Source organism: Pleuronectes platessa, chromosome 10 (assembly GCF_947347685.1).
Source record: "Pleuronectes platessa chromosome 10, fPlePla1.1, whole genome shotgun sequence".
NCBI lineage: Eukaryota > Metazoa > Chordata > Actinopteri > Pleuronectiformes > Pleuronectidae > Pleuronectes > Pleuronectes platessa.
Genome location: NC_070635.1, coordinates 2,011,380 through 2,026,443, shown reverse-complemented (window position 1 = coordinate 2,026,443; position 15,064 = coordinate 2,011,380). Strand labels below are relative to the sequence as shown.

The 15,064-nt window shown below is 44.9% G+C and overlaps 1 protein-coding gene across 1 annotated transcript; it reads right to left on the bottom strand.

Annotated features, from left to right (window-relative positions):
* Positions 1 to 14,496: 14,496 nt before the first annotated feature.
* Positions 14,497 to 14,748, bottom strand: LOC128449943 (cortexin-3). Its single transcript, XM_053433311.1, has one exon. The coding sequence runs from the start codon at positions 14,746 to 14,748 to the stop codon at positions 14,497 to 14,499; it is 252 nt and encodes an 83-aa protein (XP_053289286.1).
* Between the last annotated feature and the right edge of the window lie 316 nt (positions 14,749 to 15,064).

Here is a 15,064-nt window from a genome sequence, read left to right as displayed (position 1 = left end):
GGAAGAAGCAGCTTTCCTCCTCCACTGTGTCATGGCTCCATTTACACTCACACCGGAAACTGGCGAAGCACGTGACGCAGGCTCCCCTGTACGGGCCGCGGGGGATTGTGGGAAATGTAGTAAACCAGGAAACTAGCTTGGTTTTCGATTTTCTATGAAGATATATGAACTGTTATAAATTACATGTGTATAATAAATATATATATATTTGGATATATATATATAGTTTCCCAAAAATAAAACTTAATTCATATTATTCAAGCAAACACAAAACATAAGACAAAACAAACTCATTAAGTAATGAGTTAATATTACTTTAAATTTACTTTTATGCAATCAAAGATCTGAACATATTCTATTCCATTGATTAATTTACTCTTATAATATAAAATATAATACAATATAGTACAATATAATATAATATAATAGCTGTGACAGATAGTAGTCCACCATTGATACTGTAAATACAACACATATTGTGTGATATTTTACCATGAAGTATATAAATATTTTATTTAAAATTATATTAAACAGAGAAACAGCATCTTTTTAAATATATTTGAGTTTAACAAATTATGAGCATTTCACAGATTATTAAAATGTCCGTAGTTTTCTGAGGCTCAAGTTGAAAAGTCTTTGCATTAAAATAAAGTCAGATTTTTGTGAAGACCTTCATTTTATTTTGTGCAAAACTTAACTAAAGACAAAACAAATAAATGTTGATTTAAATATTGATGATGATATTCTCATGTGATTGTATGAGATGAACTCATGTTCACCCTTTGTCTCCTCAGGAGAACCTCAGAGTGCTTCTCCTCTCTGTCAGCAGAGGTCACTGGTGCATCTCAGGTTTCACAAGGAATAATGTACAAGCTGATGAGTTTGAAGGCTCCACTGTTATAAGAGACACTGATCACTGTCTCCTATTGTAGTGTGGGACTTGTTGTCATGATGAGGCCTCGTATTGAGCTGGAATGATCAGGAAAAGTAAAGTTTACTGAAAGAAAAACAAAAGTTCAGACTGTTTCTACTGTAACTTGATTACTTGTACACCGACTGCATATTTTTTTATCAGTGTTATAAAATAATACTTTATATAATATCGTGTTAAATGTCTGTGACACTTTTTAAAGTATCATTTTATATACAATAAATCTTCATTTAATGTTATCATCTCGATTAATTGTCATATTTCCTGTTGTTTCCGACCAACAGTTCAATAATATTAAATTTACAGGCAAAAACAGCAAAAAGAAGCTGAAAATTACTTAAATTATTGATAATTGATCGATTGTTTTCCCTTTATTTCTCTGTATTGATGAGTTGATTAATCATGTTATTGTTTCAGCTGCACTATTCTACATGTTTTACACAGGAACTCAGTCTAGACAGTAAAACGTAATTTAATTTGATGAACCTCAGTTGCACTGTAATGAGCTGTATACAAGTGCACAGCCTCAGTGTCTATGTTCTACTTTAATGTACGTTTATTTATAATAAAATTGACTAGGCCTCGGTTTATATACTTTATAATAATTAGAGTAAAGAAAGAGCCATTGTTCTAAATAATTCAATTTATATTTTTAAACATAAAAGCCCACATTAAAAAACCTACAGATGCTTCCTCGGACTCTTATTATCATATCTATATAAAACATTCATTTATAATTTACTGCCCACAGGCGCAGTGTACACCACTAATGCAAATTTATTGAATTTCCTCCTTCCCCCCTGATTCCACCTGTCTCACTCACACAGCCTCAGATAACAGACTGAATTAATCATGTCTGTAGTCGAGGTTTGAATGTAAAATATCACATTTTTGAAAATGCACACAGGAGAGTAACAGTTATTTGCTGCACAGGATTTAGTGGATTAATGTAACATTCACACCGGATGTCTGCATTAATAAATGGAGGAATGGGAGCTTTCATCTGTTTGATTTATTAAAACAGCCGCATCCCGGCTCACATTTATGAATCTGAAACTAAGTGAAGCTGACTGCGTGAAGAGGATCATTTAGATTTTTAATACTGCAGAGTGTCGAGGCTGGTGGATTACCCGTCTCACCCGCTGTAATGTACGGCACAGAGTGAGGAGGAATAATAATGTCTCACTTTCAGAAGACGAAGACGAGGAGTCGTTCCTCAGCAGTCGACGGTTTGAAGCGTACGAGGAGGATTAGAGACGAGGAGGTGTTAGTTCATGAGATGACAGAGAAATTACTGCAGAAGAAGTTTTCGTGACTCATGTTGCAACCACTGAGTCGAATAAGTGTTTACCAGGCGGAAAAGGGTCTGATATATAACTATACACATGTGAGTTGGACCAATACATTCTGTGACTTTTCTGTTTTGATTCAGTCTTCCTCTCAACTCTCATGGTCACGACACAACAGAGCTGCTCTTTGAAAGCTTCCTGGTTTCCATCCACATGCACCACCAGCAGCAGCAGCAGCAGTAATAATCATTTCTCTTTCATCATCCACCAGCTTCAGTTTAACTGTGGAGCCTTTGATATGTTTGACTGCACAGAAAATAAATGTGTAATTCTCAACCAGCTCAATGTTATTCGTATAGTGCCAAGTCACAGCATATATATTTATTATCTCAAGGTTCTTTAAGGACGAGACCTGACAATATTTCATAAGAATAAAAACTCTGCCTCGAACCGGTTGGGGCGAGACGAGAGAGAGATAGAGAGAGAGGGGGGGGGGGGGGGGGGGGGGGGGACCAGGAACAGTTGTGTAAGTGTCATATTTAAACTCTGTCAGACATAATGATCTGTTATTGATAGCAGATAATAATAACAAACACCAAAATCATAATAATCTTAATCACAATGATAATATTTATATCAATGTTAATCTTAATAATAAACAATAATTTGTGGTTAAATAAATATCAGTATTGTGTAAAATGTCTTTGCATAAAGATAAAAAAAAACATCATCTGAACATTTTACCATAATGAACCTGTTAGTGAGGGGGAGGAGCAGCTGCTCTTCATCTAGTAAAATAAAGTTATGACATAACAGTGTGATGATATGATCATAATGTGTCACAGTTAATTATTTGGATCCTGAGTTATATTTATGTGCAGTTTACAAGTTTACACTTGTAGTTTTACAAGTGTAAAAGTTTTCTGAATAAATACAAATAACAAGTCGCTGATCTTTGAAGTTCATTGTTCTCATTATACATTTTGCAGATGCTAAACTGTGATATTCTTCAGTAATATTGCAAACATATTCTAATTATTATGCTGTATTATTAATATTAGAAGTGGTTGATAATGTCAAGTATGATTATACAAAAATTCCTCCTGTTATGTTTACTGTTTACAGGCCCAGACCTGTGTCCACATACTTCTGGCCACATGTCAGTTCGGTCCTACCCCCCCAACCTTCGCCCTCATCCCTTCCTTTTTCCTCGTCCTCCTTTGCTCGCCACCAGGAGGCGCCGTGCATCTGTGCAGAGCGGCTGGGCAGACATCGATTCCAAAAGATGTGCTGAAGATGTCAGAGCTGCAGGAGCGGCTGGACCCCCTGCTGAGCTGCGGAGCTCCCACCATCACTGACTCTGCAAGTTCTGCCAGACGCCCTCTGACATGGACGCCAGCGACTCTGATGAAGCTGCTACAGGTGGACAGATGGAGGGGGGGGGGGGGGGGGCAGCCACTCAGACAGAGCTGAGGAGAGAATAACAAAGGGAGTCAAAGACAGTGAGGGAGTCAGACAGACAGACAGACGAGTCACGGAGGGGACGAAGGGACGAAAAGATGCACCAGAGAGACAGAAACATGATGAAGAGGAGAGGAAAGGAAATGAAGGAGGCAGCGAGAGGACGAACAGGGTGAAATCTTAATAAGGGAGAGATAAAGGGACAGATATCTGGAAGGGGAAGGAAGGGTGAGGCGTGCAGGGACGAGGACAGAACAGCAGAGACATGTCCAGACGGATCAGCTTTGTTCTGATGGCGCAAGGTTAATAAACAAGATTACAGGAGAGGAGACGGAAAATGACCAAGCAGTTTTTTCAGACAAGGCCGGGGAAAAAATGAGGAGGACAGGGATGGATGGATGAAGGCGTGGAAGACGAGGAGAAAACGGATGAAGGGGGGGACAGAGGGGAGAGGGAGGAGGGAGCAGACCTGTAAAGAAGACAGGCAGAAGTGAAAAGGGAATAAGACGTGAAAAGTGTGAGATCTCAGACGCCGAGGTGTTTGCACGTCGTCCTCTCGTGGTTTCAGAAACACTTCTGGTGTTTTTCTAAGTGCCACGACTCTCACCGGCGTTGCTATGGTTTCCCTGGCGCTGCAGCCTCTCTTCTCCGCCATGTTGCAAAAAAAAAAAAAACGTCTTTACAGTAACTCCGGCGTTTAGACACCATTTCACACGAGAGAGAGAGAGAGTCCACGGCTCAGAATAAGAAGAGTAAGAGGTCAGGGGTTAATTCTGAGTGAGATTCTGAAAGGTCCTCTCTCTCTCCCACACGAGGAGGCCTTGCACAGCGGGGGGGGGGGGGGGTGCGTGGGCCTGCAGGTCGGAGGAGGAGGCTCTGGTTAGATAACTTCTCTCCTCGGACAGATAGCAGGGGCCCCCCGGGAGCGAGAGCAACAACCGGTCGACCCCGTGCAACACGGCATCAAACGGCAGAGCGGTGACACGTGGTCGTGAAACTCAAACACCCCCCCGCCGGCCGTGAGTGTGAAGCGATCCCCTGAGGTCAGCGGTGGAGGAGGATGAATCACCGTGACGTTTGTTATAGACGGGATTTGTTCTTTTATTAGATTCAAACACGGACATAAAGCTGCAAAAAAAACGCTCGTATATTGTCGATAAAATAACAATAAAATGACACCGCTGCTGTGTGAGTAGATAAAACGTCTCCAACAGATCTACTCAGTGGGTGAGATGGTAAACTGCATTGAGAGGAAACCGTCGGCTCCTAAACAATAAAACAGACTCAGTTTTAAATCTCAGACTATTATGCCTCACGCAGCATTAAGCACCCGATTCCCCTCGGTGGGGACACGGGCCTGTTTTAGAAAGAGACACCGTTGTGAAGGCAATGAAATGATTCTAAGAATGTTTCTTCCTTCGGGGCGCGGAGCCGTTGAGCTGTGACTCTGTCTAATAGAAACCGGTGGAGAGAAGTGTCAGTGTCCAGTGGTCGATGGTTTCCACTTAGAATTAAAACAAATTGAATGCTGCCGACTAAACACACTCACACTGGCTGATTGTTCTGTTTGCTGCCGTGCAAACATTTAATATCACACAGTTTGGATCCTATTTTATACACCAGAGACCTTCACTGTTTAATTCAGGGCCTTAAAAACTACTCAAAAATGTAATAAAAGTTCGGAATTGTACTTTCTCCTTCAAAACCGCGACTTTATGACTTCTCTTATCAATGATGAGACTGTTAACTAAATTAATTAAGTTGTTGCTTGTGTTTCATGTGCTTTAAAGTGGCTATAATCTATATTTGTTAGGGTTTAAACACCTGATTGCTTGAACTCATCTCCAGATTTTGAGGTTTATGGAGCATTTTAGTTTCTTTCAGCTCTTTGTTTCAGTTTTATAGGTCACGACTGCACTGTTTTAGTTGTTATTATTTACATTTATAGTTATTTTTTTCTCTTATTATCATGTTCTTTAAACTTTTTCCAGCTTCACAGCGCTAACGAGTGACTTTACCAAACCTTCCCTGCACCAAACCACAGACAAAGTTAGCAACCTGCTGGTGAACATATCAGCTGGAAGTGGTGGAGAGGACAACGGAACCAAAAGGAGGTTTATATCATACTTATAAACTATAATACATAAGAATATTAAATATAAGTTTAGAGGTAAAAGCCTCTGGATGTGCAGGGGGAGTTTAATGCCTTCTTGTGATGTATGTTCTTCTAAGAAAACATTTACAGTAAATATGTTAAAAGTTATATTTGTGTTGCTCTTTAACTGTCGTCCATCCTCATGTAGAGACCGTCAGTAAAAAGAGTCTGAACTCAAAACCATCTGTCCAACGAGTCTGAATTCAACCTTCCTCCATCATCTCAAGAGAAAACGATGAGCATCACTTCCACACAATCTTATTTGGAAACTTCTCCTTCTCTGATACAACAGAACGGTTTATAAATCATCAACCGCTGCAGAACACAACCACTGCTCCTCCTCATGTGCACCGGACGGGATGCAGAACCAAACTTTGACCCTGGTCCGTCTCTCAGAATTCACCAGCACCGCACAGATCACTGCAACGTGGAGTAACTCGTGTTTAGCTGCTGTGAGAAAGTGAGAAAGTCCAGAAACGAGGCCACAGGAAAAAACTGAGACTGAGCAGCAGATGGTGAGAGATGAGATAATTTGTGCAGGTGAGTGAAAAACAAAAGAAACCTCAGGAGACGCTCTGTGTTTGTCTCAAGAGACACGAGAAATAATCATATCTGACAACCAACCAGGGACACCTGGAGTGGACACCAACAAGGAGGACAGAAGCAAAACGACAGCAGGAGACAAAGAGAAAGAACGAAGACGTTGTAGTAGTCGGTGTTTGGAATTCAGAAAGGAGGGAGGGAGGGAGGGGGTAATGGAGGGATGGAGGGAGGAAGGAAGGGAGGGAGGAAGGGAGGGATGGAGGGAAGGAGGGAGGGAGGGAGGGAGGGATGGAGGTACGTAGGAAGGGAGGGACAGACAAGGAGAGGTATGGAGAGATGGAGGGATGGAAGGAGGGAGGGATGGAGGGAGTGAGGGTTGGACGGAGGGATGGAGGGATAGAAGGAGGGAGGGATGGAGGGAGGGAGGGAGGGAGGGAGGGATGGAGAGATGGAGAGGGATGGAGGGAGGGAGGGATGGAGGGATGGAGGGGTGGAGGGATGAAGGGACGAAGGGAGTGAGGGATGGACAGAGGGATGGAGGGATGGACGGATGGAAGGAGGGAGGGATGGAGGGAGTGAGGGTTGGACGGAGGGATGGAGGGATAGAAGGAGGGAGGGATGGGGGGAGGGAGGGAGGGAGGGATGGAGAGATGGAGAGGGATGGAGGGAGGAAGGGATGGAGGGATGGAGGGGTGGAGGGATGAAGGGATGAAGGGATGAAGGGAGTGAGGGATGGACAGAGGGATGGAGGGATGGAGGGACGGGCAGATGGAGAGATGGAGAGATGGAGAAATGGAGGGATGGAGGGATGAAGGGAGTGAGGGATGGACGGAGGAATGGAGGGATGGAAGGAGAGAGGGATGAGGGATGGAGGGAAGGATGGAGTGATGGATGGACGAAGAGGTATGGAGACATGGAGGGAGGGAAGGATGGAGGGATGGAGGGATGGAGATAGGGAGGGACGGGCAGATGGAGAGGTTGAGAGATGGAGAAATTGAGAGAGGGAGAAATGGAGGGATGGAGGGATGGAGGGATGGAGGGATGGAGGGACATGCAGCTTGTTTCATTTCATCTTTCTGTCAGACCTGTCAGAATAAAACAAAAGCTTCAGTTTTACCATGGCAACATAATTAAGTTTGTGTGTTTGTGTGTGTGTGTGTGTGTGTGTGTGTGTGTGTGTGTGTGTGTGTGTGTGGTTGTGTAACACTTTGGACCCGTTTCATTTCTAAACAGCATCCTCGTCCTTCGCTGTCGTTATCTAACAACACAAGCCTGCGTCTTGTCTTCAGGCGGATCCGGGGGGGGGGGGGGGCATGTCTCCTGAGGTCGGTGAGCAGCCGCTCGTCGGCGTGTGGTGGGCGACGCCGGCCACGGGGTCATCTCCATGGCCACGGACCATCTCGCTCTGACAAGTCCCCCCCCCCCCCCCCCCCCCCGCTGAGATGAAATATGACCTGAATAAAACCAGAGAACAAACCACCCGCTGTGGAGGAGACCAGGCTGGTTCTGGTGAAAGGGTTTAGTGAAATGGTTTATTTCTAATATCTACAATCTCATTTTATCGATGTGTGTTTGCTCTGCAGACCTGCCCCCCCTCTCTCTTTTCACATGTTGCCTGGTCGGAGCCGCGTCTCTCTGAGTGCATCTCTGTTTGTTGTGTTTGTTATGGATATGAATTATTGATAGTGGGGCTCAAACAAGCGATGCGGAAAATCCCAAATTTTTTTTAGGTCAAGGTAGGAGAGTTCAGGAATCAGTCAGTGATGTTAGTTTTGAATTTTGCATCAAGTGCAACAACAAAGTGAAGTTTCATCTCCTTCCTACTGAAACGGTATTACTCTGGATTCATATCGAAGCCTTTTCTACTAAAACCATCTTTATTATTCACGTGAAGCAACAGAAATCATCCTCTTCAGGATCTAAATTCCTGTTCATCTTTATTTATTCTGTGTTGGAACCTTGTGACGTGTCACCTGGTAAACGTGGCTGTGATCAACCAGAACAGACACAGACACAATTACAGTGAGAGCTCTTCTTATCCAGGGTGACCGGCCTCCAGCAGATATGGAGCTCAAGGACACTTCAGCAGAACTCATGGCGGTTGATGGACACCGCTTATCTTGTCCGGGAATCAAACATGTGACCTTCATGTCTTCAGAGCAGATTGTCCACTGTTGGTTTAATATGAATTACAACAGGAGACATCTGTCATCAGATAGAACCAATGGAGTTGCTTGTTCTTCCCCCGTCAGCAGAGATTTGTTCAGACGTCTGTACACAAAGGATTTTATTCGTGCGGTATCATAAAGTCTTATTTCTAATTAAGTGAAGTCAATTTTACAGAGAAAACTGAAAATGCTCAAGAAACTCTTAAAAGCAAGTGAAAGTGGTTTTCCGAGGGTATTATGAGTTTGTTAAAGGGAAAGTTCACATATTTTAAACATTAAGATGAGTTTGTAAACACTTAGGGTAAAATAAAAGAGTTGCATTATGGGAAACGCAGGGTTCAGTGTTTTAGGATGTTAATCTATTCCTGAAACTTAATGTCAGATAACTGGAATTCGTCTTTTCTTAATAGAGTAAATAATTAGAAGATTCCTGAAATACACTCTTAAGCTCAATGTGCAGATTAAAGTTGCTTGTGAGAGCAGCTGAATAAGAAACTGCACGAGATCAGGTGCATTTTTTAAAAGCATTTTTGGTTGTGCAGTCAGTGGAAGCCTTTGTCCTGCAGCTGACCCATAACAACGCTCCCCAGTAATGGCTCCTGTTGAACTGGGCAGCTCCCAGTGACGAAGAGGCACCGGTACATTCACATCTCTGTTGCTAAAAGCCTGGAGACGTGAACACAGGACGTCAGAGTCTGAGGCGTTGAAGCCGGTGTCTGATGAGTCGATGAGACGTGTTTCCTAAACAGCTGTCTGCCTCTGATGTACTTTGAGGACTGGAGCAGATTGCTGCCGAGTGAAACTGACAGAGCGTCTCTTCAACACGACGCCTGAGACTCAGATCACATCGGCCTCGTTCCCTCCTCCACGCACACAGGCTGCCTGATCTCACGTTCGAGTCTTAAAGGGGACATATCATGAAAATTCCACTTTTGTAGTGCTTCTTCACGTTAATTTGTGTATCTGGCATGTCTACCCTCCCAAAAACTCTGGAAAAAAACAACTCCCACTATTTGTTGTGGTTCCTCTATTTCAGAAACGATATGCTAGAGTGCGTCGAATGGGATTACGACCGAAATAAACGTCTTAGTCACACCACGCCCATGTAGGGAGTCTCTCTACATGGCCTTGGACGAGCGAGCTAATGCTAGCCGGGCTCCAACGGCCCGGTTAGCTCGTGAGCTAACGCTAGCCGCGAGCCGTGCTCCCCTAGCTCCCTAGGGGCTCCCCCCGCCTAGGGGAGCCCGGCTCCACGGCTAGCGTTAGCTCACGAGCTAACCGGGCCGGTGGAGCCCGGCTAGCGTTAGCTCGCTGCTGCTACCCGTCAGACATTTAAGTGTCCGCATAAACAAGGGACCCCCGGGACACCTCTAAACGTTGACTCAACAGTGTGGAAGGATGCTGCTGCTGCGCCAGCTCAAGCTCCCACTGCTCCCACTGCGGGGCTGCGCTGGGGAGTCAGTCAGGCTTCGGCCCACGTGACTCTGGTTCAAAACAAAATGGTTGCAAGATTGTATCTTCGTCTCCAGTAGCCATATTTCTACAGAGGTAATGTATAGCTAAAACTCGGGGTGCTTGTATCTCGTGAAGGAGGGAGGGGGGGGAGGGGCTTTGGGGTCAGGGGGGGCGGGGCACTCAAAACAGGTCAATCTGAGGAGGGCTGTTTTAGACAGGGTGAAAAGCTGCTGTTTTAAATGATCCTTGTGGTAGTTTGACCAAAATATGTTACAGACATTTCATTAAGACCCCAAGAATCCATATCAACTGTGGTAAAATGGGTATAATATGTCCCCTTTAAAAGCTCTTTAAGGTTCTGGGTCTTTCACGACGTTGTAGAGGTTTTGAAAGTTCTGTCGTCCCACGCACATCGCCCGAGGGTCCCCTGGCAGGGCCCCCCCCCGGCTGTCCCCCAGAGCGACTGCACCTCAGCTGTCAGGACCCGAGGCTCAACACGACCTGCCTGAGGAGACGAGCTCAGCATGAATCTTTAACGTTGATGGAAATCACCGTCAGTCTCATCTGGATTTTTATGTTCCTTGTTTTGTTCTCATTATCTCAAGAACGACTACATTTGGTCGTCACGACATTTCGTTGGCGCCACAGGAAATAAAGATGGACGACGTGTCTCCACTTCCTCCCACGATCCAGAAGATGACGTAAAAAAATCCAGAATATGAAAGCTGCCCTCTTGTGGTGGACAAATGTTTTATTTGATTTTTACATCAAACTACTAATTAAATGAAACCCAAACTTACCAGAATCATGAACACAGGAGCTTAAACCATTTTTGAGAAAAACTTATTCAACGTGTATCTTTTTAGTTTGGTACACGCACCATCCACTAACATGGAGGAGGCTGGATTTGTCACCAATACCGCAGCCAGCCACCAGGGGCAGATTGGGGCACTTTGGCTTCACTTTTAGGCAGCTGTCAATGAAACAGTGAGAAAATAGCCAGACGTGATTTATTCAAATTTATTGGTTCTGTTTAGAGACCATCTGTTGTACGCTACTTTTCACAATGCATTGTGGGAAACAATAAGTCCACTTTATAGAGCATTAGAAAAATCACTAATCATTCAAACAGCACTACAATCGTTTATATTCACAATAGGAGTCTGACAGATAAAACTAAATCTGAGTAATTCAGGATTATTAAACTTGTTGTTGATGAATCAGTTTATTCATAAAGCACAAAGTAAAATGGATTCTGCTTTTCTGTGTATTTGAACAGTAACAAACTGTGTGAGAGTCTCTGGTGAATCCTCTCGATGTTCTCGACTCTGCTCGTCAGTCAAACCGTGACAGACGTCTGTAAATGTCACCGCTTTCCGGGGAATAAAAAAGGAATCTTATGCAAAATGAATTATGCAGCATCAATACTCTCCCTCTCTGGTGTCGTGTGGCTCAGATATTCACGTTCAAGGGGGGAGCGGCTCCTTCCAACCTGTTCAGAGACCATTAAATTAACTGGAGGCTGAATGGTGAAATGGGGCGTGAGGGAAGGGGATAAATCCACCATAAGGCAGAAAATGAAAATAATTCAATTATCAGTGGCTTTCTTTAATATGAGTCATGTTGCATAAAGCATGACAGAGATATCGATCCACGATGCGTAATGTTCCCTGTGACTTGCAGTGTGTGGCTGTGTGCAGATTGGATTATGATCTTTGTTTGTTGTGAGCTAATGAGATTTCAGAGTCAAAATGAAGCTTTCATACAAAAAATGATTTGTTTCTATTTCGGGGATCAGAGGATCAGAGGATCAGAGCCGACGGGCGACAGTCGCAGAAAAACAAAAAGTCATTTCTGGAAGAACAGTTTTTCTTTGAGCAGGACTGATAAACTTTTATTTAATTTTCAGAATTATTTATAGGTGCAGGTGTCAGTGTTTTCAGAGGATAAATATTCATAGTATCATTACTTCTCAGATGTGTTGTGTACATCCCAGCAGGTTGTCATCACTGCTCGCAGCAGCTTGTGTAACAAACTGGTTTCTTCTTGCTGCCAGCGTGCATTGTGTGTAGCAGGTTTGTGTGTGTGCAGGTTTGTGTGTGAGCAGATTTGTGCGTGAACAAACTGTGCACGTGTAGTTTCTCTGCCTTGGAACAACAGACACAATGAGCCGAGGATTGCGTGCACGACGCTTCTCTGACTTTTTTCTGAAAATGAGCAGAGCTGTGAAAAGGCTCCGGTGAAGATGTCTGTGACAAGATAATCCAAAAAGCACAGACTGCTCATTTCTCCTCTGTGGGATCAGCTCGCATTTTAAAATTCTGATCCTCTTCAGCTCCCGTAAAGAAGAAAACAACCCTATGGATGTGTGGTATCAGCAAGATTAGGAAGTAGCACACGGCAGGGGGCTCACACTCGCCTGCTTGCCAACAGAATTCACAGGTCAATCCATCCCGGTGAGGAACGGTGCAGGGAGGTGCCCGGCTGGTGATTGGGTATCAACATATTCGGTGTCAGAGGAAAAGATTGTTATTCTGCGAGGTGTCCTGGAGGGTCTCGGCTCAAAGAGCAGGTCTGGAGCCCGGAGACTAGTGTGTCATTGTGTGTGTGTGTGTGTGTTTGTGTGTGTGTGTGTGTCTGGGTTCATAGAAAACCAATCCAGACACCTGCTGGCTGCCACTGCCAGCCGCTGATAAAATGGAAAAAGAATGTGTCGGGCCTCCGGCTCATTCTGCCGCCTTGAAAAGGGCAGGGTGGCCGAAAAACAGTTTTTTCCTCATATATGTATTATTGTTGTTGTTTGTCCTTAACACCTGCCACTGTCACCAGCCAGGGAATAAACCCTAATGGAATAAAACACATTGAAAAGCTGCACTGTGATCGTTTTTTATTAGAAAAAGAACAGCGGCTCCAGGCGGGAAAAAACAGATTAAAACAAAAAAAGACAGGAAAAAGCAGCTTGAGCGACAAACCCACGACATCAGGAGCAAAGCACTTCATCGTTTCATCATGCACGGAGAGAGAGGACACTACATGCGGCAAAAACCAGAAAAGAAAAAAACACAACATCGCAAAACATCTGCGATCAGAAGGAGAAGGCCACAGCAGATCACGAGAACATCACACCGGGTGGAGAGGGGTCACTTCCTGTCCGGGCAGGAAAGAGCTCGGGGACGGAACATTTCTGTTTTTTTTTAAGCGCGCTGTTGTTGTTTTTATGACATCTCGGTGAAGTGCAAAGACACCGACGCCTCGGGGGGGGGGGGGGAAACCCGGGTGATTCCCTGTGTCTCTGCGACCTATGACACTGTAAACAGTCTACACTAATAAGGCGCACAGTTGAAAAAGTTGAAAGAGCCACAGCGTCAGTTCGTAAAGGGTTCGATGTGAAAACGCTTCGCCACCGCGCTCGTCTCCACCGTCAGCTCTCTGCAGAGCCGGCATACCAACTGTCAATATACCAACCGCAGGCAGTGAGATGCTGTTAACAGTTTGTTCTTTTAAAAATGGGGCACGACACAGGGACAATTAAAATTCTAAATAAACCACAATCAAAAGACAGAAATGTGAACTTTCTTTTGTCCCTAAAACATCGATCTAAACTTTTTTAGTTGTTTCTCAAAGGAGGCACACGGTACAGAACAGGAAACCTTGTTTTTTCTTCAACACCTCTTCTGGCAGCTGACATCTAAAAGACGTGGACACACCCGTTGTTTAGTTTTTTTTATCGCACACACACGCACAGAGAACAGTTTTGAGTTTCTCACTTCTGACATCTTATCTCTCAGGAACTTTAAAGGGAGAATTCTTCCACCACAGTTTCCTCCTTTGTGATTATTTTTACCTGCTTTTTTTTTTTTTTTTTTTTACGAACCTTTAACGCTGAGTCGCGCGCGTTGGGTTTTTGAGGAAACAACGACCGCTCGATATCTCACGAAGACATAAGGCATGAAGCTCGTCACGTAAAAAGTCGCCCGGACCAAACACGCTGAATATGAAAGATTACTCAAGTTTTTTTCTTTTCTCCTGTTACTAGTTGAAACACTGATTGTCTACGTTATCAATAAAAATCTAAGGACGTAAACGCGATACGATGTAAACACTGGTTTTTATCCAACCGGCGTGGATTTGGAAAAAGATGCTCGACCCTGTGTGAGACGTGGGATGTGATGCATGGGGGGTTGTGGCGGGGGGGGGGGGAGCGAGGTAGCCCACGAGGGAACTGATGGACGATGTAGGGTGGGGGGGGGGGGGAACCTGAAGAGGCTCGTGGAAGATGGATCAATAATCTTCACAGCACAGTTCTGGTTGTCTTGTTAGAGTTGATTTGGCAGGGAGAAGCTGTTGAGCTCTGGTCTCGGATCCGAAACCTCCGGAGGGTTCAGGGAGCGCCCGGTGAATCCGCTGTCATTTGTTCTGTCGGGGGACAAAGAGCTCTTCTACATGGGAATCGGTCCTCTCCTTCACCCGATCGCCTGACTGAGCGCGGGCCCCTCAGACGATGCGGTAGTCGAACGTGTCCTTCTCGGTGTGGTCTGTCCAGTTGGACGAGGGCATGCTGCGGTACGGGTCCAGCAGGATCCGGAAGCAGCGCACGATGAGCAGCGCCAGGAAGATGAAGAGCAGCAGCACGAAGACGAAGGCGGCCTTCTGCTCCAGCGTCAGGTAGGAGGGCACGTGGTGGCCGCCGCCGGACGAGGACAGCGTGCTGCTGAACAGGCCCTCAGCCATCCGGGGCACGTCCATGCTGGATCGTCTCGGCTCCAGCTCTTTGTCCGTTGGTGGAAGGTTTGCGGTGAAGACGGGGGCGGGGGGGACTCGGCGGATCAGACCTGTGAGGGGATCCAAACAGACGGGTTAGAGATTGAAAAACAAAAGCAACGCAACCGCAGAGAGAAACAGGGACAATCTCAAACACACAACCAGAGCAAAATACAAAAAGTGTCAGGCCTGAAAAACCAAACGCTCTCAGATGAGTTTATTTCTGGATCCCCAGGCAAAGAGCCCATAGAGTGAGAGGAGGAGGCTCGAGGAACACACACACACACACTCCATCACACAC

Excerpts from the sequence above, each read along its gene's own strand:
- LOC128449943 (XM_053433311.1), bottom strand. The coding sequence starts at position 14,748 with ATGGACGTGCCCCGGATGGCTGAGGGCCTGTTCAGCAGCACGCTGTCC.